Raw genomic sequence first — 27,441 nt, forward strand, 5'->3', positions numbered from 1 at the left:
AGTGATTCTAAACCAACTGGAATGCAGTGTAATCGTTGCAGGTTGCATTACATAGATAACACACTGGAATTTGCCAAAATACATGAAAGACTTCCACAGATCTGTACTAAGAGAAGTGCTAGTGAATATCTTAATCATCTAGAAATCAGGGGTGAACACAGTGACAAGCAAGTCTGATGCTACTCAATATAATAAAATTCAAGGTCGACTACAAAAAACCTCTCGGGTAAACAAGGAGCTAGATGACAAATATATTAGCAAATATGGATTCAAAAGACATTCCCACTTATATAATTGTGCCATGCTAGTGTCTAAATTATCAGCTAGACCAATTACAGCATAAGGCAATAGCTTATGAAAAATATCAACTCATCTTGTAACAACATCAAAGGTAACTCCACATTTACAAATAATAAGGAAGGGGATCTAAAAGATATATTGCATTCACACAAAAATTTTTAATAGAGAGAAGGGCAATTTTCAATGATTCCACTCTCCCAAAACAGACCTCAGGTTTGTGCCCCATCCCCCAACGGAAGCATTTTGAGGACACTAGTGAGTTGCAGCAGGGAGGTGGGAATGCAGGAAAGTTCCATTCCGCTGACAGAAATTACTTTTGTTGGAAGATTGAGCCTGGATTCGACACTATGTATCCGGAACAACAATTTATTTTATTACAAAGAGAATCCTTTTCTAAGAGAACTATACTTACTGATAATGAACCCAGGATGGTCCAAGGGTTTTCTTAAATTGAGTGAGCCCAACAATGTCAATGTAAATAAGTTCTACAACTTTATCTCCTTGTGTTGGGCAGCCTGATCGGTTACCAACAACCTTCTTCATAATCCTGGTCAAAAAAAAAAAAGAGGGGCAAATTTAAACTCCAGCATTGACGTGTAAGATCTAAAAACTTGGTCTTATCCTTGTGGGGAAAAACATAGAGAAGATCAGGATTTCTTCTGAACAGAATGCAAATTCTTGAAAGACAGTTTGTGGTCTTTGGATGGCTGCCAAAACTAGCATTATAATCCATGAAGTAGTTTATCTGGCTTAAGGTATCAGGTAAAGCCTTCTTTCATATTTATCAAGGCTTTTAACTGTTTCTTACATTCTTGATTATTTGTTGGCAGCTAGCTGTTTCTATTTCCTAGACTCTGCTATCATTACCATGAAGTACCTTCTCTGGCTCTCACAGACTATATATTTAACTTGCTTACTGTATCATACATTTTATTTATCATTTTATATTATGCTGTTATATAAAATTATTATTGTTTAAACCTATTATATTTTACTAGCATACACTGTTTTAGAAGCAGCATTTATGAAATATGGCTTATTATACATTCATATGTATTTCATATGGATTATATATATTTCTTATATCCTACATCTATGCACTAAATTGTTGCCAAAATATCCAATACAGAGAGAAAATCCTTGAAATAGAACTTTCTCCTTCATGAGTTATATGCCTCAGAGACCCACATTACCTTGTCATTTCTATGCTTGGGTGATGCCATTAGATGAACATATACCCGTGGTGGCGAACCTTTGGCACTCCAGATGTTATGGACTACAATTCCCATCAGCCCCTGCCAGCATGGCCAATTGGCCATGCTGGAAGGGGCTGATGGGAATTGTAGTCCATAACATCTGGAGTGCCAAAGGTTCGCCACCACTGACATATACCCAAGGGTATGGAGCAGGGGGGAATGAGAGAGTGCCTGTGATATTTATCAGGTCTTTCATCTGCATTTCTCTGAGTTGAAAAAACTGAGGCATATCAGTCTCAGAAATGTGAAGCAACATTAGCTCCCCCCCCCCAAATAAAACTGGGGGAACCTGGTTTATCTGTTATGAGAACCACAGTTAACATGATACTATCTAGAAAACTGTTCAAACACACATTAAAATTTCTCCTTTTCAGTATAATTTTCAGCTGGAGGACAGTATGATACTTCCAGAAACTTTTTAGAAAGAAATAGAATCTGCTCATTGTAAAAGTAAATAATAAAGATACTGTTTAGGCTGAAAAATCAGCTCATGCAGTGCTGCACCATAAAACCAGGTTAGGATTCACAGTAGATTAAAAATAGGTAAGGATACTATCTTAGAACACACTCACAAAAAGAATTATTTCCACAGCCGATCACATATTTTAGGACTGATAGATGTACCTAAGTCTTTTATTGAATGTACATTTAAACTTATGGTTGCATGCACCCCCTTATTCCGAAAACCATCCGTAACACACTATAGTTAACAGTCTCTTCAATTTGCAGTAAGGCACAATAGAATAAAGTCTGTCATGCTCATTGAATTAAGATGCCATTCAGTGGAATGACTCTTTGAAGCTCTGTAATCAAAATTCATCTTTGCTCAGCTTCCAAATGCCCTCTATGAAATATTCATCCTATTAAAAAATAAAACACAGTTACAACTAAAGCATCATTCTCAGCCCCACTGAAATGCCTATGGAAAAACTGCAAACCATTTCTCAGGAGGAAATCAGGAAGAACAAGATTTCCAAATAATGGACCAAAATTCAAAGCATCTCTAAAGGAATTAATGCTAAATATAAATTAGTTGCAGCCAATTAAAAATTATTAATAATGAGTTCTTACTCGGAAATAAAGTTTGCTTAATGAGGAATGGAAATGAATAGTGAGAGCCAACAATTTATCTTGTCGCAGATGTTTAACACACCTGTAATGGCAAAGAATAAGCAGCTTTTCCAGCGTTCATTTATCAAGCCTCAGGAGGAAGAAGCAACAATGAAAACATATTATCCTTTCCACAGTGCATATATTTAGCTCATGAAAATAATCGCCTTATCTGTTTAGTGAATTATCAGTTTCATTTTCCTCTTCACAAAATTATAGACTGTACAATAGAGACTTTAAGAGTTTATGGTTAGGGGAGGGGGGTTTTTTTGTATGCTTGTTTCAAAATGGAAAATAATCTCCTTACTCCTTGAGCTCTGCCAGCGAAGCTGAAATCCTAATGTCATGGCCCAGTAAATACAGAGATGTAATTAAATCACTCCATTGGACTAATTCACCAAGTGGGCCTCCACTAAAGGCATTCTCCGCTATCTTGAATCCAGACTCTTTTGTCAGGAGTCCCAGATGAACAAGAACCTGAAAAAGAAACCCCAAGACAATTAGCATTGGTATTACAAAAACACACATACAGGAGATGCTTGCTGGTCAGACTGTGAATACACATCAGGTTTTCTTACCCAGCTAGAAAGAAAAGTTATTATCATTACCTCATATAGTTACGGCTTTAATACTTACTGACAAAGAAGAAGAAGAAGAAGAAGAAGAAGAAGAAGAAGAAGAAGAAGAAGAAGAAGAAGAAGAAGAAGAAGAAGAAGAAGAAGAAGAAGAAGAAGAAGAAGAAGAAGAAGAAGAAGAAGATCAGCATGGGTTCAAAGTAATAATTTTAGTTGTCTGCAATAGTTTTCAATAACAGTCTTTGATTGAATTACTAATTTTAACACTTTGAAATCTGACAGGTGTTTGAAGACTTCATCTGTTTCCTATTTACTATAAGATGACAGCATTTAGCTTCTATCTACAATTCCACTGAAGAATATTCTATATTCTTCAAAACCTACTGCTTTTCTGAATCTTTTTCTGATTTTATGCATAGCTATAGTAGTCACATTTCAATGTGGTGAGGTCCATAGTACCAACATCAGTAATTTTCACAACAGGCTTCTAATACAGTCAAATCCTCTGCCTTTACATCACCACATAATTTGTAGGGCACCACATTTCCCCCCAAGAGACTATTAATCGACACTGGAATTGAAATCAAAACTGAGACTGCCGTTCCATTCTATTAAAGCTGGGCCTGTCTTACTTATAAATTCCATCCCAGGCCCTACTTACTCCCTCCCCTTTTTCTTCTTTTAATGGCCTTCGGCGGGGCGCCTGTCTTAATTAATTTATGAACTGGGTTGCTTAACCTATAGTTCTGTAGTAAACTGCTGCTTAGTTCTTAGGTTTTTAGTAGTTTAGTAGTACATGTTGTTGATTGCTGTCTAATGTAACAGCCATGTTGGAAGCCATGTAGAGGCCAGAAGGTTAGTGGCCTATAAGTTTAATAAAATAAAATAAATAAATACATACTTACACCATATGTAGAGGCAGCAAAAATGAATTTATGTAATGATGCTTCCATGTTGAGTGTGTTAATACTTGAAATCTATTTAACATGTAGGCACCTGATAACAGAGAGACTATCTCAGCCAGCACCTGACCATACAACCAGAAACCATCCATGAATTCTTTCCTCACATTCCTGGTGACTTCTGCCTGCAATTAGTTTATCATTTACAAAGCAGCTATGGAAGACTTTGCATTTCAGTTTCCCACACTCAGTAACTGAAATATTTACTTTCTGTTCCAGAGCAGAACTCACTTTTTTCCGTTTTCTCTTCTCCAGGTTTTGTTTATCAGCTAGTGATTTAATTGCTTCTATCCATGTATCAGCCATCCTTCGTATTCTAAGCATCATCCATCTAAATTCTTCATGTCTGGACATCATTTTGTAAAGCAAATCAAAATTGGTTCGAATTTCCGCCTTCAATGAAATAAAGATTTAGAAGTCAGTGTATTATCTATATGCATACATTTTCTGTATGTGTGCAGAGAAGCAACCTCTATTCCATAATGAATTGTTGTTAAAATCAAAATTACATGTTTTTTTTCAAAATTCAAATTCACAAAGCAAGAAAAGGTACATAATATTAATCCTGAGATAACTATAACAAAGATCTGAAAGATTTTTCACCACACAATATTACTAGCACCATTTTAGTGACAAAACCCCTGACAATCCCCTTGTGTAAACTCAATAGGCAGCTGCAGCTAATTGTGGCTGTGTACCAACTGCATCTTCTGTGATAACATCTGCCAAATAAATGTATACACCTACAGTTATATCAAGTGTATAGTAAAGTATATCTGCCTTGATCTTGATGGCCCAAGCTATGCTGATTTCATCAGATTTTGAAACTAAGCAGGGTTGTGTCCCTGGTTAGTACTTGGATGGCAGTCCAGGGTTGCAATGGCAAACAACCTCCGTTCATTTCTTGTCTTGAAAACTGCACGGAGTTGCCATCAGTCAGCTGCAACCTGAGGACAATTTCCACAAAAGTAACTCTAGTATTTTTTAAACCCTCACCATTGTCTTTTGATCCATTTCTTCATTTGGATTTTTTGATCTCCAGGGTAAACGAGGACACCAGTTTTCAACCTGCAGAAATATGGATAATTTAAAAAGATATCTGGCTTAGCTTTCACCAAATTAAACAATTGTTAAACTATTTCCTTGTTGCAACCCCCCCCCCATCAGCCCAAACACAATAGGAGGAGGTGAGCAGATGACTAAACAAAAACACATTTTCAATAGAGTGGTAACGCCATGTTAGAAATTCAAGACATAGAAAACATATTAGCTATTAAAAGTTCATCTTCAGCCACCTTCAATAGCATTCTATGCTCTATCTCACTAAAAGATCTGAGGAGACTTTGAATTCATCTGCCACTACTTCCTGGATCTCTTTCCTTATAGAATGCTCAAGTTGGGGCTTGTGCCTAGTGTCCCCAACCCAAACACCAAGCTGGGCTGGCCAGGCAGAGAAGGGCAATCAAAATGGTAAAAGGTCTGGAATCCATACCCTACGAAGAGAGACTTAGGGAGATGGGGATGTTTAGTCTGGAGAAGCGAAGGTTAAGGGGAGACATGATAGCTGTGTTTAAATATTTGAAGGGGTTTCATGTTCAAGAGGGAGCAAGCTTGTTTTTCTGCTGCCTCAGAGACTAGGACATGAAGTAATGGATTCAAAGTGAAGGAAAAGAGATTCCACCTAAACATTAGGAGGAACTTTCTGACTGTCAGGGCTGTTCAATAGTGGAATTCGCTGCCTTCTTTGGGGTTTTTAAACAGAGGGTGGATGATCATAAGTCATGATTGCTTTGATTGTGTGTTCCTGTACGGCAAGGGGTTGGACTTGATAACCATTGTGGTCTCTTCCAACTCTATGGCCATTTCCGCACGGCCACGCTGGGGGTTGGGTTGGCGTACATGACACCGACCCAACCCCCCTGGGACCGTTCGAACAAACGGTCCCGGTTGCGGTGGGGAAGACGGCGTAGCCTCCGCGCAGGCTGCGCCGTCCCCCAAATACCTTACTGTGTCCTCCGGCTGGGGGCGTGTCCCCTGGCCTGTGCGACGCACCGGAGGACGGAGGACACGGTAAGGCGTTTGGGAAAGGGGGGAATGGCGCCTTCCAGCTGCTGCCGTTTGCACGGCAGCGGTTGGAAGCCGCTGTTTCCCAAAAACCTCGCTCGGGGAACGAGGTTTGGAAACAGCGGCTTTGCGCCGCCGGCGGGGGAGCGAGGGCGGCGCGGCTGTGATGAGGCTGCGCTCCCCATGCGAACAGCTCCCTAGGGACAGCGTTTTTGCTGTCCCTTGGGCGCTGTTACTGGCCCGTGCGGAAAGGGCCTATGATTCTATGGAAATGGTTTGAGATTTCTGTGATAAGAATTTAAACAGTATTTATCATAAGGATAGTATAAAGGTCTATGACACCTAGATATGCTCGTGTATAAGTCGACCCGCATATAAGTCGAGGCACCTAATTTTACCACAAAAAACTGGGAAAACGTATTGATTCGCGTATAAGTTGAGGATGGGAAATGCAGCAGCTACTGGTAAATTTCAAAAATAAACCATAGATACTAATAAAATTACATTAATTGAGTCATCAGTAGGTTAAATGTTTTTGAATATTTATTTCAAAGAAAAACAGTAAACTAGCTCTGTAAGTGGAAAAGAGGGTCAACAAGAACAATATGGTATCAACAATAACTTTAAAAGTACAAAAATTTTAGCTGTTTTGTAAGGAAGGGTTTTACAATATGGATCTTACAATAAAAACTGGACATGCCTGTTCACTGTGACTCAAAACTACCCTGCTTTTTAAAAGAATAGTTCATTATTTTTAGTGTACATATTTTTAAAATTGCACATGGCAGGTGTCATTTTAGAAGGGACATTCACACAACCTGTCAGGAGAGGAATGTTTATGTTAGCAATACCAACATTTCAGAGTATCTTTAGGAGACCCTCCTGATGATACCACCCAGGTTTGGTGAAGTTTGGTTCAGGGGGTCCAAAGTTATGGATCTTCAAAAGGGTAGCTCCATCTACTATTAGCTTCCATTGGAAACAATGGGGGATGGGAGGACCCACTTTGGGGATCCATAACTTTGGACTCCCTAAACCAAATACCACCAAACCTGGCTGGTATCAGCAAGAGATTGTCCTGATGATACCACCCAGGTTTAGTGAAGTTTGGTTCAAGGGGTCCAAAATGCAGCCCCATCTACAATTAGCTCCCAGTGGAAACAATGGGGGATGATGGCACCCCCTTTTGGAGTCCATAACTTTGGAACCCCTGAACCAAACTTTACCAAACTTGGCCGGTATCATCAGGAGTGTCACCTGATGATACCCTGAAATATTGGTGCTGCTAGCCTAAAAACTGTGCCCCCTGGCGGCCGACAAAGTAAAAACCCTAAAATATTTTTTAAAATACACCTCACTCGTGTATAAGTCGAGGGGGGATTTTTCAGCACAAAAATGTGCTGAAAAACTCGACTTATACACGAGTATATATGGTAGGTCTTGTCCAGACCGGGGCATCAGGAAGTGCTTGGCTACTCTATAGCTGAAACACCAATGAGAACCAGAGCCTTGGAGATGACAACCAGAGCCTTGGCCCTTTGAGCCAGACTCCAACAAGAAATTTAGTTGCTGACCATGACCACGTACCCTGATTTATGAGTCGAGGTAACTTTTTGTTACCTTTGTAATAACTGCAGTGTTATATGGCTTAAGGGCTTCTTCAACACATTAATTTTTATTGCAGCCATATCTATGTCAACAATATTAGATGAGACTCTACTATTTAATTTTCAAATAAGGAGGTATTTGTGAGAAATAACACCCCATAGGAAAACCATACCAGATAACAGATTTTAAAATTAATAATTTGATGCTATTCCAGAACTAGATTTTCATTTGGCAAATCCTCTTTTTTTTTTACAAAAATATTTTCCCACATAAAACCAAAGTATTATAGCAGCCACTCTAACAGTGCAATCCTAAGCAGAGTTACACTATTGTGATAGTTCAGTTTAAACATAAGATACATTTGCCGTACTCTCATAATCCAATCATTAATGCTGGGAACTTCAGAGAATTTCCAACAGAACATTAAACAGTGTCTTGCATGCATTAACGAGCTTATTATAAACTATCTGAGGCAGGTACAGAGTCTTCAACATAACATAATAAAGCAGCCACAGAATCAAATGGAACATTGCTAAATTGCTTTTCTATTCGTATCTTCTCTCTCAGACTATCAACATTTACAATACAAACTACTTGGGGACAAGAACTGGAATTTCTCCTCTTATGTAAAATGACATATTAACTAATGTATTATTATGATTATATTCTTCTGGGAATATTTTGCTGTCATTGAGGAATTGGCATTACAATGAAAAGACAACAGAGAACTTTCAGGTTGTCAGAAGTTCTTTTTTGTTCTAACTGATGAACTTTCTGACATCTTGGATAACTGGGATCTTCTGACAGACTCCACTGAAGTGAAGCCCAGCCCCTCAATCAACATCCATCTGAATGGAATTTTTTTTCTTTTTCAAAACAACTGAAAGAATTTCAGCAATATTTTACGTGGCAACTCTTTCATAATGATTATGATGCGACCTTGAAACTTCATCTTTCTCTGATAATGCACGAGAAGGATGTCTTCTTCAAATGATCTTCGTGTCAGTCCTGGGGGATGTTCTTATCCTTGGCTGCTACTGATATCACATGATAAATTTTTATCCACCATAGACTCTGTTTCTGCACAGAAAGACATAAATTTTCCTAACTCTGGAATAAAATCATTTTGCAGATTTTCTCCTTCCGTTTCAGTCATTTGTGTGTATCCTCACTGCACAATCCTTTTGCTTTAAATCCAGCCAGAGTTTTCTCTTTGCTTGTCGATTAATCTCTTTCTGGTTTACTTCCACCTTTGTCTCTGACTTAAATTCTTCTGAAATCCTTTTAAAATCAGTAGCCAGTGCTTTAATCTCCTTCTATTTCCCCAATCATGTTATAGTCGTCATATCATTTCACATGGAAATTAACAACAGTTCTATTTTTTGCATTGCTACTGGACCACTAAGATCAGAAGCAGCACAGCCGCTCTTCTTGTCTGCCATCTTCACTCTTGCTGCAGTTCTACAATTCAACACTGGATGTCCTTTTTGGTTTCCTATATGTCCTTCTTGATTCACTCAATTTTATTCAGTCCACTCCCAGTGCAAACTCCTCCCCTGGCCCTCTACCTTCCATAAATCTACAGTCACCAAGATAAACTTTCCTTTTAGGATGAGTTACAGTTCATTTGCTTCCCCTTCCATTGTTAACTTTCTTTACACTGGCAGTTTTAAGAGAGCATTCCAGTTCCATTCTAGTTTTTCATTCATTCATCATGGCAACCACAAACACAATGACGCAGTTCATTAAACTGGTGTACAAACAGATAGCGCTCATGTCTCAAACTTTCAGAAACTCTGAGAGATCTTAAATTGTCACTGGTTGCAATGTATGGTGTCTGGCAAAATTACCCTTCTGTTTTCACATAATCCATCACTTTTCAAAGGCAGTTCTGCATCATGCTGACTTCTGACAGCTATCGCTGCAGACACTTCCCTCTGTCAGAATGAAAAGAAGTAGGCTCCAATGGGCAGAGCCAATGGGGCTGTAGGCAGTTCTCCAGTGCCCCCCACTCTTTTTATAGAGAGCAATACAACACCAAGGGATTACACTGAGAACCAGGAAGGGTAGGAGGAATAGAAAACAAGTATTGGTAAAGTTTGGGTCAGGGGTTCCATTTTATGAGTCCTCAAAAGGGGTGCTCCAGCTTCCATTGGAAACAACTGAAACTCCACTGGATGTATATAAATTACCCTTCATGATATATTATATATTATATTGAAAGGGGGGTTAAAAAGACACAACATGTAAGATGATAATAATATGCCAATAAAACTTTTACTTTGTGAAGAAAATTCTAGAAATTGACAATAATAACAATTTGTCAGTGCTTTTACCTATTTTGGATTTTTTGAATTTATATCAATAATGACTAGTACTGGTAATTTTTTTAAAAAAATATAATAATATATATACAATTTTGCTTCCCCTCTTAAATCTTTAGAACTAATTGTAACTATGATTTGATTCCATTTTATTTTTCTGTTTGTTAATTCTTATCTATAATTTTTAAAAAAATATCTAAAAAGAGAGAAAACTTGATTGGATAAATGGGGCATCATGTTGGGGTCCCATGAAATTGGACCCCCTGACCGAAACTTCACCAAAACTGGGGGTTCCAAGGAAAATCACCTGCAGTTGTGTTGGAAATTTTGTTTATCTACCTTGACAAAGCCGTCTCCCAGGGTCTCAAAAATTTCCTCACAGTCTTTAATGTAGTTAAAAATTTTCATATATCTGAGAAGGCTGAAAAACTCCTACCAGTACAGGTATACAGGATTTTTTTTTGCTTTTCTAAACATTTCTGTGTCTAATAACCCCAAATCTGACAAATACAAAAAAAATGGTGCATGCTCCTACAGTATACTCATTCAGGGATACAACCTTGGTATTTACAGTTACTAAATATTAACAACTTTAAACTACATGGGTGATAATCCTTCCCTATGTCAGCATGTGTAGAGGGGTCTCCATGTGTTTTACATGCTGTCAAATTGCTTCCGACTTACTGCAACCCTATGAATAAATGTCCTGCAAAAGATCCTATCATTAACAAACTGAAGGACATGTCTTTATTTATTGAGTCAATCCATCTCATGTTGGGTCTTCCTCTTTTCCTTTTACCTTCAACTTTTCCTAGACCAGTGAATGTGATCTTCTCATGTTGTGACCAAAATATGGTAGACTCAGTTCAGAATTCTGGCTTGATTTTATCTACAACCCCCTTATTTGTCTTTTTTTGTGTTTCACAGCATCTGTGAAACTTTCTTACAACCCCACATTTCAAAGAAATCAACTTTCTTCTTGCCAGTTCTCTTCGCTGTTCAACTTTTACTCCAATACACAGTAATGGGGAAAACTACAGTATAAATGTTCTTGATCTTGGTTGCCAGCTGCACATCCTTACACTTAGGGGTCTTCTTTAGCTCCTTCATGGCTGCCAGTCCCAATCTCAATTTCCTTCTAATTTCTTGGATGAGTCTCTCTTTTGGTTGATGATGGAGCCAACGAATAGAAAATCTTTAACAATTATATTTTCTTCACTGTCAACCTTGAAGCTGTATAATTCCTCAGTAGTCACTACTTTTGTCTTCATGTTCAGCTGCAATCTTGCTTTGACACCTTCTGCTTTAACCTCATCAGCAGTCATTTCAAATCTTCACTATTTTTTGCCAGTAATGTGGTATCATCTTCACATCTCAAATTGTTAATGTTCTTCCCATCAACTCTCACATTTTTCTAAATCTAATCCAGTTTTTCTTATGACATGTTCTGAGTATGGATTGAACAGAGATTAAATATATCCTTGTCTGGGATCTTTGCCAATTATTAACCATTGTTTCTTCATATTTTGTCCTAACAGTAGCCTAACAGAAGCCTCTTGTCCAGAGTGCTGGTTGTGCATTCCAACAATCAGGTGTTCTGGCACAATCATTTCCTTTAAAACCAGTCATAGCTTTTCACAACTGTAATCTATGAAACACGAGCTGTTTTTTTCCCTGAATTTCCTTGTATTTTCCAGTAAGCAGTGTAAATTTGCAATATGATCTCTAGTGCCCCTTCCTTTTTTGAATTCCAGTTAGAACATTTGAATGTTCCAGTTAGAACATTTCTAATTCTGTAAATGGTAACAGTCTTTATTGTAACATTTTGAGCATCACTTTGCTTCCATGAGAAATTAATGAAATGGATCGATAGTTGCTGCAGTTTTTGATGTTTCCTTTTTCAGAAGTGGGATGCAGATTGAGTGTTTCCAATCTGTGGGCCATTGTTCTGTTTTCCATATTAAATGATGTGTTAAGATTTTGATGGATTTCATTTCTGTGGCTTCAAATAACTCCACAGATACTCATCTGTGTTTCTCCTAGTCACTGTGAGTGAATAACAAAGCCACATTTGCCCTCAGGTTTGTTTGTTTTTTAAACAGAAAGTGGAGCTCAAAAGGAAAAAAGTGCGTCCCATCATTCTCCTAGTGTGGAAAGGAAAGGACACCCAAAATAAGACTGTTTCATAATACTGGAGCATAAAACCAAGGAAGGTCAGGCAAAGTCATAAAGAAAATTGGGTAAAAAAGACTGAAAATGTTTGAACTTTTTTGTATCTGTGGGGCTTCAAGAGTACAGGGATGGAAGGTCAAAGACTCACAAGCAGATCAAAGACTCACAAGAACTGGGAGCATACTGTATCTAGCTGTGTCTCCTATGTTCTTTTTTTAAGAACTGGAAGAAAGAATCAACCTGAGGCTAAGATATGCAAGTAGGACTTGATTATGTTTTTGACAGTTCTTAGGTGTTAAGAAAGGTAATGTGATTTGCAACACGGTGGATTTGATTTAAATCAAAGACTTGATTTAAATCATGGTTTTCTACATAAAGGCTCATTCTTGCTGGTAGAATCTTAATATTTACAACCAGATGACAGTTTCATTTTTAGAATAATATATTTTCGGATTAGTTTGACAGTTATATAAAAATTAGTGATAGATAATAATGAAAATACTGCATACGGAACTATTGCAAGGTGAACAATCTCCAGTTTTATTCAGGCCACCCCAAAATTTAATTTCTTTGTCATAGTTTGCATTTTGCATGCCTTATCCATAAGAAGAGGAACTTCATTGAACTGGAAGAGGAACTTCATTGAACCCCTTACAGCCTGCCGCCATTCTACATTTTTTCATCCAGTAAGAGAATAATAGGATAAACCTCATTCATGCAGTCGGCTCTGAAGCCTTACAAGGTATCAGCTGGTTAGTGTGCTTAGGACCTGCTTGGGAAACTCACTGCAGGGAGTTTGGGTCCCACTCCTTCAGGTTTGGGGCAGCTACTACTGGAATTTCACCTAGCATGTGGCCGGAGCTCATACAGGCCATTTGCAGGTGGAAGTCTGGGGCATACAAGGTTTATATCAGGTCAGGGTATGATCCTGTACTTTGATTTGTCAATTGTAGTTGCAGTGTCTTGCTGGTTGTGGGTCTGGATTTGTGGTCACAGAATCATGTACTGAGTTGGGTGTATGCCACGTCATCTGGCTGGGAATGGCACCTGGGTTTATTTAGGCGGCTGAACATCACCTGGATTGGCTCATGGGGAATGCATTGGAATACCTTCATGCAACAGTGCTGAGCTACATTCAGCAAGATGGTCTTCCAGATGCCTTGGTGGTACTGCTGGGCAAGAATGACATTGGGCAGTCTGCTGGCCTCATGCTGGCACATTGCGTGGAAGCCAACCTGTGCGCTTTGAGGGCTGAATTTTTCTCCATGATTTTGTTGTAGTTTGATTGGTTGAAGAGGTGCTGTTGGCATAAGACTACCCCACCAGAGATGTTGGACCTGGTGAGGAAAAAGCTCACCTGCAAGCTGGGCAACGTGGTGGCATCACGGGGGGCTATAAAATTCCCCACCCAGACATTTCCTTCTATTGTGAAGCCTTGTACCACCTAGATGGGGTCCACTTCTCTGATTGGGACCAGGACTTTTGGTTGGATGATGTCCAGCATGGGCTGGTGAAGTGGTTGCAGCTGTGAGAGTTTTGGCAGGAGCTGGGTGGAATACCCAGCACTAGTAGTGGTAGCAGCATGGAGTTGAATTATTTTGTGGAGAAAGCAGCTTGTGTGCCCCTTTCCCTTGCTTTGGGGATCCCCTTAAGGGATTTTGGGGTGAGTGCTTGGGGGGGCATGTCCAGCTTGGGGACTGTCAGAAATGCCCTCACTTTGAGTGTCAAGGGGACAGAGCCCATGTGGAACCCAACTAATTGCCATCCTGGATGTCCTCCCTCCTGGCCAGGCAGCTGGCTGGCGATGGGTAGAGGGAAGATATCAGCCAACAAGTGGAGTTGCTTGCTATTTATCAGCTGACAGAGTGATTGCCCGAAAACTGGATCCATATCCCATGCTGTGCCAAGGATCTGACAGCAGCTGTTTTGATAAAGTTGTGGCCATTTCTCTCCAGCCGAGGTGTTTGGTTACTCTGTTATTGGGGCTTCTCATTCTTTCTTCCTTCCCTTAATTGCTGGGCTCACAAATATTGGTTTTATAGAACTGCCTCTGACTGCACAATCCACAGCTCATTTGTAATTTGATATTATGTCTGTTGATTTTTTAAAATGTTGTATTATTTTTATATTATGTTATGATGTTATAATTTGTTATATGATGCCTATTAATGCTTCTTGCTGTAAAGATGCCACTGATATTTTGCTATTATGTCTTGAAATGTTGTTTACATTTGATATGTCATGATCGATGATGTTTGCTATTTGATTTGTTTGTTGTTAAGCCGCCCTGAGCCCTTCGGGGGAGGGCGGGTTATAAATCTAATAAATGAAATGAATGGATGAATTTTCCAAGACTTTTTATAAATAACTTTAAAATCTCCGACAAATACATTTGTCCCAGTACAAAAGACAAAGAGTTTTAAGAACTGAAAGAGAACATCTGTATTCATTTGCTGTATATGTTATATATTCTCAAGCCTTACTTATTGAAACATGCTTTAAATTCTGGAGATGTGTCAAATAGCTTGATTAATAACCTCTAAACCTACTCTCCTCCTGCTGCTTCTACAATACAAAAAACACATCTCATGAGGTATCCAAAAATTAATATTGCAAGAGTACCATTACTTCAAAAAGTTGGGTTTGCAAATACTGCTGAACTGTAATGCACAAGATTTATATTATCTGTTTCCTAAACCCCCACAGCACTTTAAAATTCTGCTACTTTTTCTTTCTAACCTCAGTAAGGTACTTTATAAGCAGGAATCATAGTCATCTTTCACCCCAACCACAAACAGCCAATTCTTCATCACTGCCCATTTTGACAAATTATTTTGTGTGACACAAAGTCCAAGTTATCTTTAGTAGCAAACACAGCTCATAGATCCACATCTTTATAGTGGTTATTAGGATTTCATTTCATCGTTGCATTCACAAATATTTAAGCTTTCAGCCTTTGCTGCTTAGCTTTAATCATAGCATTTATCATAGTATTAAGTTTGCTGAATTTAAACTCAAGGTCAATAGCAAGCCCAAACAATATTAGTTTCATGCACTGTCGCAGAAATCTCTTAGAAACACCCCACAAAGACCTTTATGTTTGCTGTTCACTAAACATAAAACAGACTGATGAGTAAAATGGTCCATTTGTTCTTCTGGGAAGCATTATGCTTCCTACAAAACTATACAATGTAATAGAAATGCCATATGAATGTAATCTGTAAATATCCTAAATTCTGGATAGCTAAAAAGACTGATGATTCCAGCGTGGTGTAATGGTCAAGAGCAGATGGATTCTAATCTGGAGAACTGGATTTGATTCCCCACTCCTCCACCTGAATGGCAGAAACTTATCTGGTGAACCAGATGTGTTTCTGCATTTCTACTTATTCCTTCTGGGTGACGTTGGATTAGTCACAGTTCTCTTGGAACTCTCTCAGCCCCACCTACCTCACAAGGTGTCTGTTGTGGGGAGAGGAAGGGAAAGGAGCTTGTAAGCCACCTTGAGTCTCCTTATATGAGAGAAAGGTGGGGTATAAATCCAAACTTCTCCTCCTCCTCCTCTTATTTAAAGAGCTCAAAACTTGACACCCAGATCCCCACAGGACAAATGAACTGGCATGTAAGTATTCATGATATACCAGAACCCTCTCAATCATAACAGGGGCACAAAATTATTTGGGCTTCCTCAGATGTGAGGTAGTATTACTCCAGGATATGCAGAGACCTGAAGTGTAAACATTTATAACGGCTCAGGCAACTATGGAACAGAGAAGGAGATGGCATGATGCTAAACTCTGATGATGATGATGATGTTGCAAGATCAGCTGAGTTGTTTGATATCAAGGAGAATTTCAACGTATGATTCCTAGAAACAATCGACAAAAGCTACAGTCCGGCAACAGATACATCACACAAATGCAAAACAAATTTCCAAAATGAAAAGTAAGCTTCCTTTCATTTGTCACAGTAATAACATTATTCATCTGAATTATCAGTAGCATTCTATTTCATGTAATAAAAGCTTACTGACCTCACTGAGGTAAATAAAGAAGGAACATGTGGACCCATCCACACCATAACTTGAGTAACAAGGATCAGATCGCCACATATCTTTCATCCACTAGACAGGAAAAAAAATACACACAAATAAAAGGTTAAGTGTTTATAAATCTGACTGTAAGACTAATTATATATTCATAAAAGACTCAGAAAACTGGCAGAAAAGAATACTTTAGTGGTAGAACAAGCTGTAGCCATGTTTGTTCCAAGCTTTGGATGTTTCTTAGCATAAAAGAAATCTATGTATCCACCATAGAAAGAAAAGTTCTGCTTGTTTTCTTGGCTTGCTGTGCTAATTTTCTGTTTGTAGGGGATTCTAGGCATGAAGGGATCTTCCACAATGTGATCTTCAACTTGCAGTCTAAAGTGGTACAGTTTATTCTGCCATCTTATGGCTACTCCATTGTCCTGCTCGAATAAGCATGTGTTGTGGAAATGGCACCAGTTTGTCATCACCTGTAACTCATTCAATTTAAGATAACTTCGATTCTTTCAAGTGAAGCAGATCGTGCAAAAAATAAAGCAATTCAAAATAGATTAATCTTACTTTTATTTTGCCCTCACAGTGGGGGAAGCCATCCATAGGAGGCAATTCACACTGTTCCTGTGCTCCATTAATGAGATCTAAAAGGGGAGAAAAAGACACACAATAAAATCATGTACCACAGCACACATAACAAATTTGTACTGCTGCACCTCCTTCCCAGTGGACTGTGCAGATGAGTCATCACTAAAATGCCCAGTGGAGGTCTATAATTTAAAATTTCCATTCCCCTCACAATAGGAAAACTGGAATCAGGTCATGAAACCAGGGGAAAATGTAAAGTCTAAAACAAGTTATTAAGATAAAAATGGAAATAATTTCTCATCATTTATAATTAAACTCATCTGACTTCTCAACCAAAAATGCAATTAACCTATTGGATAAAATTAAAGAACAGCAATGGTCCAATTAATTGTTGAAGTAAAAAATGTGAATGACAAATCACAGAATGAAACAGATGAATGTTTAATTGATTTAACATTTGCACGCTCTATTATCACTCCACGGGAGTACATACATTTATAAGAAGCCTATCCATAATCATGGTTCTGAAACAAATTGGGATTGGTCAGAACCTCAACATCTGAACGTTGAATTTTCTCTTCTCCTGAATATCTGAATTTTCTCTTCTCCTGAGCATACCACACTGCTATGCTACTATCAAACATTAGCTCACTGGCCTTGGGATTCAGGGGGCATGCTTGGGAGATGTGTGTTTGATGCTGGTAGTATTGTTTCTGATAACAGCCCCTTCTCACAGATACACTCAACATTCACATGGAAGCAACACAAGAAGAGACAACAGCCAAATCAGAAGATTTGATATGTGGTGACAAGCATTTGTATATATCAAGAGAAATCTTTGGTTCTTGAACTGTCAATAACTCATGGACAATTCCTGTTAGCTAGCTTCTCCAACCTAGACAGTCCAGGCTAGCTCAATCCCTTCAGCCAGTTCTTCAAGAACCTCCAAGGAAAATCAGGGTCCTGATGCACAGGCAGGCAATGGCAAACCACCTTTGAACATCTCTTACTTTGAGAACCCTATGGAGTCACTACTACTACTATTATTATTTTATTTATTTATTTATTTATTTATTTATTTGATTTAATATACCGCCCTATCCCTGAAGGGCTCAGGGCTATAAGTCAACTGTGTGAGTTTAATGGCATTTTCTAGCATCATCACTTGGCAACTAGCTTACCAGAAGATAGCAATTGACTTGCAAAAGAACCCTCATAAAGTACCATGTATTTTATTAATTTAATAATTTAAATCCTACCTTTCTCCATATAAGATCCAAATTGGCTTACAAAATATTGAAATTATTACAACAAATTAAATACCTCATAAGACATAAATAACAAATTTGGGTGCTGTCTGGTTTCCGGGCTGTATGGCCGTGTTCTAGCAGCATTCTCTCCTGACGTTTTGCCTGCATCTGTGGCTGGCATCTTCAGAGGATCATGCCAGCCACAGATGCAGGTGAAACGTCAGGAGAGAATGCTGCTAAAACACGGCCATACAGCCCAGAAACCACACAGCACCCCAGTGATTCCGGCCGTGAAAGCCTTCGACAATACATAAATAACAAAGACAAACCTCCATTAAAATATAAAGTCCTGCACAAAAAGCCCTTTTAAAAAGTTCAGTCTTGAATATATTCCGGAAAGGTATCAAAGTGGAAACTACTCACACATTCAGTTCTATAAGCAAAAGGTATTTATGAGGCACTCTAAAACCTTCTGGTTTGGGCGACCAGCAAAACTAGTCAGAATCTCTATTTCAAGTGGTGAGACAGTGATCCACAGAATGGAACAGTTTTGCATGACAACATCAATCAAAACAATAATTTGTGTTTCTTTTGGCTGTCTTACTAAACACTCTCAAATTGCATCTTATGCTGCACATTTCTTATATAAATGCGCAAATCCTTACCTATTGTACTTGTTAGAAAATAGACATTTTATCCGGTAGGCAAAATAAATAGTAACTCCTGGAATATTTGTTCTGTAACTTAACTAACAGTCACACTATCTGAATCCGCTTGAGCACTGGGTTACATGTTCAGTAGTTAGTATTTAAAAGTTTTAATATTGCTACCGGTAGTTAACTTCTATTGGAACTTGAACATTAACAGCTTACATCAGAAATGTTCCAATAATGATCTGCTTAAATGTCAGTTGCTCTCTAATCATAAACCTATGAAGTACTACTTCTGATCAACAATATGGATTTTGTCCTGAAAGGATGGCTCTTTCCATGCAAACCTTTTTAAATGTTTTCAGGCAAGAAATAAAATATTTCCTCTGTGGAGTTCCACATTGTTTTTCCCCTCTTTGGTTCCAAAAATGTTTTATTTCCAGCCTGGGAACATTTTATGTGAAGTCCCTTTAAAAACAATTCTTTGGTTTCAACTTGCTGTGTGACATATTTAAAAGGTTTTATCTTTCCTGCGCCATTTTCTATGCCTCTGTGCCACCTCTGAACTTTCTCCTCAGCGCCACTTTATCACATCCTTGAGTTTACTCGGTTCCCCCTTGCGTTTTTATTTTCATTATTCATGCTTTTTTCTCTTTTTTTAAGGTTAAATCTTGAACCATCAAATACTTGTAGTTACAGAGAATCACAGCTAGGAAGCACTGAAGTATCGATTCTATAAATAACCCCAAAGGGCAGTGTGGACAAACACCGCAGTAAAGGGGGGAGTGAAATTTTTTTGAAAATGTTTATGGTATCTTATGAAGAAAGGGCTAGAATGCAGCATTGCTACATTTTCTTGTTTAGGGTTTAACATAAGTTCAAAGTAATCCACAGTCACAGAATTTAAGGCCTCACATTGCTTTACACTTGTTGTGGCACCATCTGGCACTGATGCTTACCAAAGGAAAGTGTGAAAAGGAGCAATACATCTGCAGACAGGCATTAGATAAGAACAAAAGCACAAACAATACTTACAGAGTACTTGTATGTGCCCATCAGCCTTCAGAGTGCTTCAGAGTGCTTGGGGATCTATGCATTTCTGCTGACAGAAATGCATTCAGCTCATGGTGCTATCTAAAGGATAGGCTAAACTACCTGTTAAAAATTATACAAGTTCACCATGAGGCCTAGCAGCCATACTGCAGCTATAAATTCCCACTGGAGCTGGAGGGGGCAGGAGCCCTGTGGTGGACTTGTGTAACTAATAGTGTGTAGTTTGATCTATAAAGCAGTTCTTATTGTATGATCCTGAGAAGTACAACACATTTTCAGATTTACATTGTCCTGTACACTTCCTTTGTTGAGTTCAGTTTATTGTATCAGAAGCATGAACAAGTATACCAAAAATGTGTTATATGCACCAGAACACAAATCACTGTTGTAAAGGGAATCTTGGAACTTTAAAATAAAATGTGACAAAAGGTTTGCTTGTCAATAATATTGATGTAACTGAAAACTATTCTGAAAATAACTTAGAACATCAACTCGAGATTGTGCTTGAAGGGTGCTGCAAACAGAATTAATAGCATAAGATGGCAGCCTTCTCACCAGTGATGATCACTTTCAGGCAACTCAACTTCACAGCAATTTGGAAAAATCCTGTTAGACAATATCCAATTCTGACTACATAGCCAATCTTTTTACTATTTTTTTTTAACAAACTACAGTAAAATTATGAAGGGTCACTAATTGACTAAATGATGAAGGGTCACTAATCTTAGACTTGCCCTTCAGTATGACCTGTAAATTAATTTGAAGAACAAGTCTGTGAAAGATTAGAATTTTCTGCCATGGGTTGAACAGAAAATCCCTTTTCTAAGGGCTATTTATAACTATTACTCTTCCCCCACCCAAATATCTGCTAAACAAGCTAAACCAAGGTAAAGACTGTAGAAAGTTTCAAGAAAGCAAGTGCAATTTCATTCACAAATAGAAGCAATTACTTGATGCCCGTTTTAAAGTTTTCTTTTGCAGATGGCACTGTTCATTTGGTACTAACAACACCTTGACATGAATTCTAAGTTGTCAGACTACGGTTAGCATTTGCTCTCTAAACAAGAAGCCCTGCTATCCATAATTTGCCGTGACAAATGAAACATATGTCATTGTTTCATTACATCTGAACTTAGAATTCTCATACTCCGGTAGATACCCATTGCTGCTGTATAATCTGTAGTGTTAGCCACTAATGGGAAAACAATACTGAGTCCAAGGAACAATGACTTCACACGTTAAAGATTTTTGTTGCAACCAATTTCTGAATCCTTAATTGCTTTGTGGAAGCAGTGCATTGATATAGCTGTCAACTCCTGCTCCTGTGGAAAGGACACTCATCAAACATAGACATGTCATGACATCTAATTATGTCTAGACAACTTTTTGATATTCCAGTCCAGTAAGATGAGCTTTTTCCACCCACAGGTGCTATATCAGCCGTCACAGATCTCATACTCAGAGATTCCCCCCGCCCCCCAATGAATGCAAGCTAGATTACAATGTGAACATAAAGTCCATAGTTTCCAGCAACCCCGTTCCAGAAAATACAGGAAAATGTGTTTCAGTTTATATGTACAGGTAAAACATGGAATTCATTTCACTACCTTTGTTCAAGTTTTAACAAGCACCAGAAATATTTGACAGCAGTTCTACCTGTTGACAGCAGTTCTGTATCACTAAACCAAAAGTCCCTCAAAATGAAAATAACTTTAGAAATATTCATTTCATATGCTCACATATTAGGTCCCCTCCCATATTTTCTGGCATCAACAAGAACTCCATGAGAGTTTAAACGAAGATTTGCAAGTGTAACTATTTCTGGTTCTGACTGAGCATGCAGGGCTAAGCACCTTACTGTTTAGTCACCAGGGCCAAATACACACGGTGAGGTTCCTGCAACTTCAGAGAATTTGCTGGGAAGTCTTTGTTTCGGGGCATTTTTGGCATTATTACCCACTGCCCTGTTTGCATTACTCATCAGCTGGCTTTTTGCTTGCATCCAAGTGGGTGACGTTTCATAGGTTCTCTATCACGCAAATGTTTAACATACACTTTAATTTTTATATTTCAATCTATCAACAAATCAATATCAATAGATTGCTATATCAATCTATCAATAGATCAATATCAACAGATATATCAATGTATCAATCTATTCATAGGTTGATATATCAACATAAAAAAGGCAAACTATTAAAGTCTTGAATACAACATCTGTACACTTTACCTGAATACTGATTGTCTTTCATGGCAGCATGCAAACTGCAAAAGGATGTGAACTGCCGTTTGCTAAACAACCCAGGTTCACAATCATTTGTCTCCCAAGCATCAAGACTGACAGGCTTTTCCCAGTGTGGTCTAAAATCACTGACTGCTTGTATATAAAACTACGAGGTTGGAGACAAGGCTGGGCAAATCACATGTTTGGACTGATCAACTAGTCTTATTATTTTTACAATGTTTAAGTATTAGTATTGATTTATCGATCTATTGATATAGTTATTTAATTTTTGAAGACCTAAAGATATACAAGAGTGGGGAGGCCATGGGCAATTGAAATTATACAGCAGGACAAGAAGTGGGAAGTAGTTGGTAAAAGGGAGGAAGGCGAGGAGGAAGTATACAAAGCAGTACAAGGGAGTGGGGGAGGGTAAGACTAGGCTGGATGGCTATGGGCAGAGGGAAGAGGTCCAAGGCAAAGCTTGCCCACTGGCAAATCTGTCCCACTCTGGCAGTGAAGCAACGTTAAAAGTGTGCTTTGAGTGGATTTGCTTGCCCCGGAGAGAGTGGAAATTGAAAGCAGGACTAGAGGAAATACATCTCTACAAGATATCTTCCTGTTGTGGACATTTGTCACCAGCATGCAGCAAGAACCTTGCGCCCAATTGGCCATGGTGTTATTGTTGGAGATAACTATTTTTAAAAAGGAAGAAATGTGGTTTCTGTAACAAAGTGCACATCACAGCAATGTATTCCTCAACGACTGCATTAATGCCATCAGGAAATCAGCTTTCCATGCAGTGCAACCACTACAGCAACAAACATCAAAAGTCATACTTAAGGAAAAAAAACCCTCAGCATTACCAACACATCTATTACATTACCTAGCTGCAAACACTTCATAGAACCTTCTAACAAATTAACAAGAAAGTTTGACAATGAAGATGCCAGCCACAGATGCAGGTGAAACATCAGGAGAGAATGCTGCTAGAACACGGCCATACAGCCCGGAAACCACACAGCACCCAAATCCAAAATAGCAAATCCCAAAATCTCTCTTCCCTCAAAAAGATGCTTGCTGTAATAAGTTCCCCTTCTCTGTCCTCTGTATAGGATTGAGAAAGTCCCCTGAAAAATTAACCACTTTCTACTGATTTCCTTCTCAGAGATTTAAGTCACAATAAGTGTTCTTTTTGTATAAGTTAGGTTACAAAAGGTCACCACCCAAAGATAGACACAAGCTAAACAGAATTTAGGAGTTCATTCTACAGACATTATAGATAGTAAAGAGTTTTTTTCCTTACTGTTTCCTTTTAACTTTTAGAGGAGGTATAACTTATGTAACTATATAGAGATTTATTACAGTTTCTTTGCTCTTCTTAGATATGGTAAGTGTATTAACCTCAAATATCAGTATAGGGCAAAAGTGTCTAAGACTCTCTGCCTGACTACTTAAGTATGGAGTTTTTATATCTCATATAATCTGTACCTCTGAGAGAACAGTACAAAAGGCCAATACTGAAATTCTTGGTTTCCCTAGGGAACAGTCTCCTTGCTGCATTTTGATGTCCCGTTTCTTATCGAAACCCTCTTCTCTGCCCTCCTAGAACCTGGCAACCTTTCAGCATTTACTTCCCCCCCTTAGGGATCTCTAAAATAATTTAATATGTTCCCTCCTGTCGCAGTTTCCTCCTTACCACCCAGCCCTTTGGCTGCTAGCTCCCTTCTAACTGGCAATTGTCAGCTCCCCTTTTTCCTTCATTTTCTTCTCCGCATTCCAATCAGCTGTTCGCAGACTTAATCCTTACTATGCTGAAGGTTTTGTGTGGATCGGGTGAATCCATCACCATTCAAACCACCTCAAAGCCATGGCAATCAGACAAGCCTTGCAGCATTCATAACTAGCACCTTCAACTGAATTTGAAAACAGACTGAGAGCATTGTTTCATATTGGTAGCTGTCCCAGCCAGTCTTCCGTCCTTGTCGTAGAGTGATGATGACAGCACCTTCCCACACCCTCCTCAATCTCTCCACTAGCAGTGTGACAGCGGCTGTTCCTCAGAGGAGGAGGTGGAACAAGAACAGCTGTTCAACCCAGAAGCATCACTCCACACTGACAGTCCAGTGCCAGAAGCATCTGTTGGGCCCTCTGATGATCCAGGACATTCTCAGAGTCCACCTCCAGTACCCCAAGCAAGCAGTCCCCCCAGGTCACCTTCCCCTTTAGAACAGCATTGCCAAAGAGTATGCCTGGACCTAGCTGAGTGCAGAAGATCAGCTAGATTGGCTGCTTGCCATTTGTGAGTAGCCGGCAGGAAGAAGCAGGACTGCTAATTAGTTCCTGCCCCTGCTCCTATGCTGATAAAAGGGAGTGCACAGCTGTGAGCTCTCTGCGGAAGGCAATATGTCACCTTGACGGCTGCTCTGCTCCAGACCTGCAGATTGTTTCAGAAAGCCTGCTTCTTGGTAACGATCCCCGGACACCGCCCCTTGGACCTGCTCTCTGGATTTGTGTTTTTGGACTTTGGTGACCTGGTTGACTGGTGAGCTTTCTTGCAAACCCTAACACTGAACTCTGGCCAGTGCTGGCCTGGTGCTTTAGAGACTGGTTAAGTTTGCTTAAATAAAGTTAGTAAACGTTTGCCAGCTGCAATCTGTCTCCTGCGCTTCCGTGACAGCCAGCCGGTGACAGATAGCTGTTTCAAAACGGGCAACATATGTTCATGGCGACTAGCCCCTGACAAGAGCATGTTGCAGTAATCCAACTGTAAATCAACATGGCCAGCCAGATTTACAGAATCTAGGTAGATAGAAAGCTGGCAAACTAAATGCAGCTGATAGAAGGTGCTCCTGGACACCATGCCAACCCCCTTTTCCAACAGCAAGGTGGAATCCATGAGAACTGCCAAGCTCTTAACCTGCTCCAAACACCAACATCACTCCATCTATGATAAGCGGATTCAGTCCTTCCAGAACAGTAGACTTCCCAATCAGCAATACTTCCGTCATGCCTGGAATCAGCTTCCGTTTGTTCTGAGTATGCCACCTGACCACAGCCTCAAGGCACTGGTTCAGAACTGAGAAGGACACATCTGGAGTCTTGGATAATGAAATATAGAGCTGGGTGTCACCTGTATATTGATGATACCCAATCCCAAAAATCCAGATAATCTCATTCCAGAGCCTTTTACATATTATGAGGTGGCAGTTCACAAGATAAATTCTGGAACTGTAAGACCCCATTCTCCTCCTGATGAGACCCTCACTCTGATCCCCAATAATCTTAGATGTTAAGACAGCAACCCCTTAAAAGTCTAAGTGAGGCAGGGATACCAAGGATGAAACTCAGAAAGCACACCCTTGTAAACCATGACCAAGGCACATTCAATCATGCAGGCAGGATGCCAGTAATATCTGTCCCCACAGATATACAAACAAAGCCCTAGTTTCAAGCCAACGGGAATTATTCATGTTTAATGGCTAATTACTTCCAACACAACCATAGATTACAATGGACCAATTTCTGATATACTTGAAATGATCCATACAGAAGACAATTTTATTCTTATTTCACACCCAGTTCTCTGCTATCACCCTATCCTGGAGTGCCAGATGCCCCCTCCTCATCTGCCCACCAGATCTAGGCAGCAGTTACCTTTGAACTACCCATTCACATTCAAATTTCATTGCTCGGACTGATTCTGGGAAAGTGGGGTCCCAGGTCCAGCAATGGGTCCTAGTCTATATTAGGACATGCCCAGTCCAATAAGAATGTGTCAGGTATTCAGGTTCACTTACCACCTTCTCCTTAACATACTACCATCTCAGTCTTCTGCTGCACATACTTCTCTCGCGCCGCAACCTTTCTGGCACATTGCGGAGCAGGTAGTATTGCCCACCTGAACTTCTCCTGCCCCCTCTCTCAATCCATCTTCCTGTCAATATCTCATTAAAGTATGTATGTGAGTATCTTGGGGGGAAAGGGGTGGTGTAGGGTGATTCTGTTTAATACATTGCTTTGCAGTTTGCTCACGACAACTGAAGAATAAATCTTTTATTTGGCGTGTGTTATCTTGGACATTGCCCTACATTAAAATTCAGGTACACATAGATCCGTAGTGGCAAACCTATGGCACTCCAGATGTTCATGGACTACAATTTCCATCAGCCCCTGCCAATTGGCCATGCTGGCAGGAGTTGATGGGAACTATAGTCCATGAACATCAGGAGTGCCATAGGTTCGCCACCACTGACATAGATAAAAGATCCTTTGTTTATCCAACTGAAACCCCAGTAACCAATTAATTCCCCCCCCTCTCTCTCCCTCTCTCCCCCTCTCCCCCCTCCCTCTCCCTCCCTCCCTCTCTCTCTCTGAATACTGTTTGAGTAACAATCCACAAGTGCCAATATCGTACAGTGATTAGTATCTTGGTCTAGAACTGGGAAGCACTGCTCAGCCATAGGGTGATCTTTTACTGGCCACTCTATCATCACCTACTCTACCTTACAAAGTTGATATAATGACAAATTGGAAGCAGGAAGAAATACATACAGCTCCTTGGGGTTCTTAGAGGTGGAAAAAAAAGGACAAAGGCATAATTTACTGACTGATCATTTACATATATTTATTTAAAATTGGAACTTCTTTACTAATACTGTCACTGGACCAAAAATAAGTGATACATTCTCAGTGTAAGTGTAAAGGTCCCCATAGACACAGTTATCTGTTGCAGTATGCTTCACACCTGCCAAGAAAAAAGAATAAATTTTGAGGATATGGGAACCGGTTTTCCTGGTCCAATTTTTTTTGCCTTTAACCAATGCAACCCCAAACACTTGCTGAATGAAATCTATAAGGTTAAACAATGCAAGTGTCCATTGTTAAAGGTCAACAAGGTCAGAGACAGAACAATGCACTGAAGTAAATTAATGTAAGAAAGCTGGCCTAGCCCTAGAGATCAGGTCAGTGAAATCAAGCAGTATACCTGCTGAGATTTTCTTTAATCCCCTAGCTTAAGGAACACATAAAGAACCTGTTTTTTTTTCAAAGTTTGCACTTGTTTATACCAAATATTGCAAAAAAAATAAAAAATAAGTATTTAAAATAACTGATAAAAAGCAAATATTGTTAGGGAAGACTTGATGGTTAGAGTTATTCTATTGCAGTGAGAAGTAATTCTGCTATATTGGTATTGCTCATTGTACATATGCTCCCTTTAAAGCACAGGTGTCAAACTCGCAGCCCACCAGACGTTATGGACTAC

General features: G+C 39.2%; 1 protein-coding gene across 1 annotated transcript in view; it reads right to left on the reverse strand.

Moving 5' to 3' along the window:
• Positions 1-27,441, reverse strand: part of MGAT5 (alpha-1,6-mannosylglycoprotein 6-beta-N-acetylglucosaminyltransferase) — a 134,242-nt gene that overhangs the window by 27,170 nt on the left and 79,631 nt on the right. The window contains exons 5-10 of the mRNA XM_048483336.1: positions 16,981-17,057; positions 16,405-16,494; positions 5,200-5,271; positions 4,435-4,596; positions 2,974-3,143; positions 713-847 (exon numbers count right to left, since the gene is read on the reverse strand). Of these exons, the coding sequence (XP_048339293.1) occupies positions 713-847; positions 2,974-3,143; positions 4,435-4,596; positions 5,200-5,271; positions 16,405-16,494; positions 16,981-17,057 (706 nt within the window). The remainder of the gene's footprint in view (positions 1-712; positions 848-2,973; positions 3,144-4,434; positions 4,597-5,199; positions 5,272-16,404; positions 16,495-16,980; positions 17,058-27,441) is intronic.

Source organism: Sphaerodactylus townsendi, linkage group LG02, assembly GCF_021028975.2.
Source record: "Sphaerodactylus townsendi isolate TG3544 linkage group LG02, MPM_Stown_v2.3, whole genome shotgun sequence".
In the NCBI taxonomy this organism is placed as follows: Eukaryota; Metazoa; Chordata; class Lepidosauria; order Squamata; family Sphaerodactylidae; genus Sphaerodactylus; species Sphaerodactylus townsendi.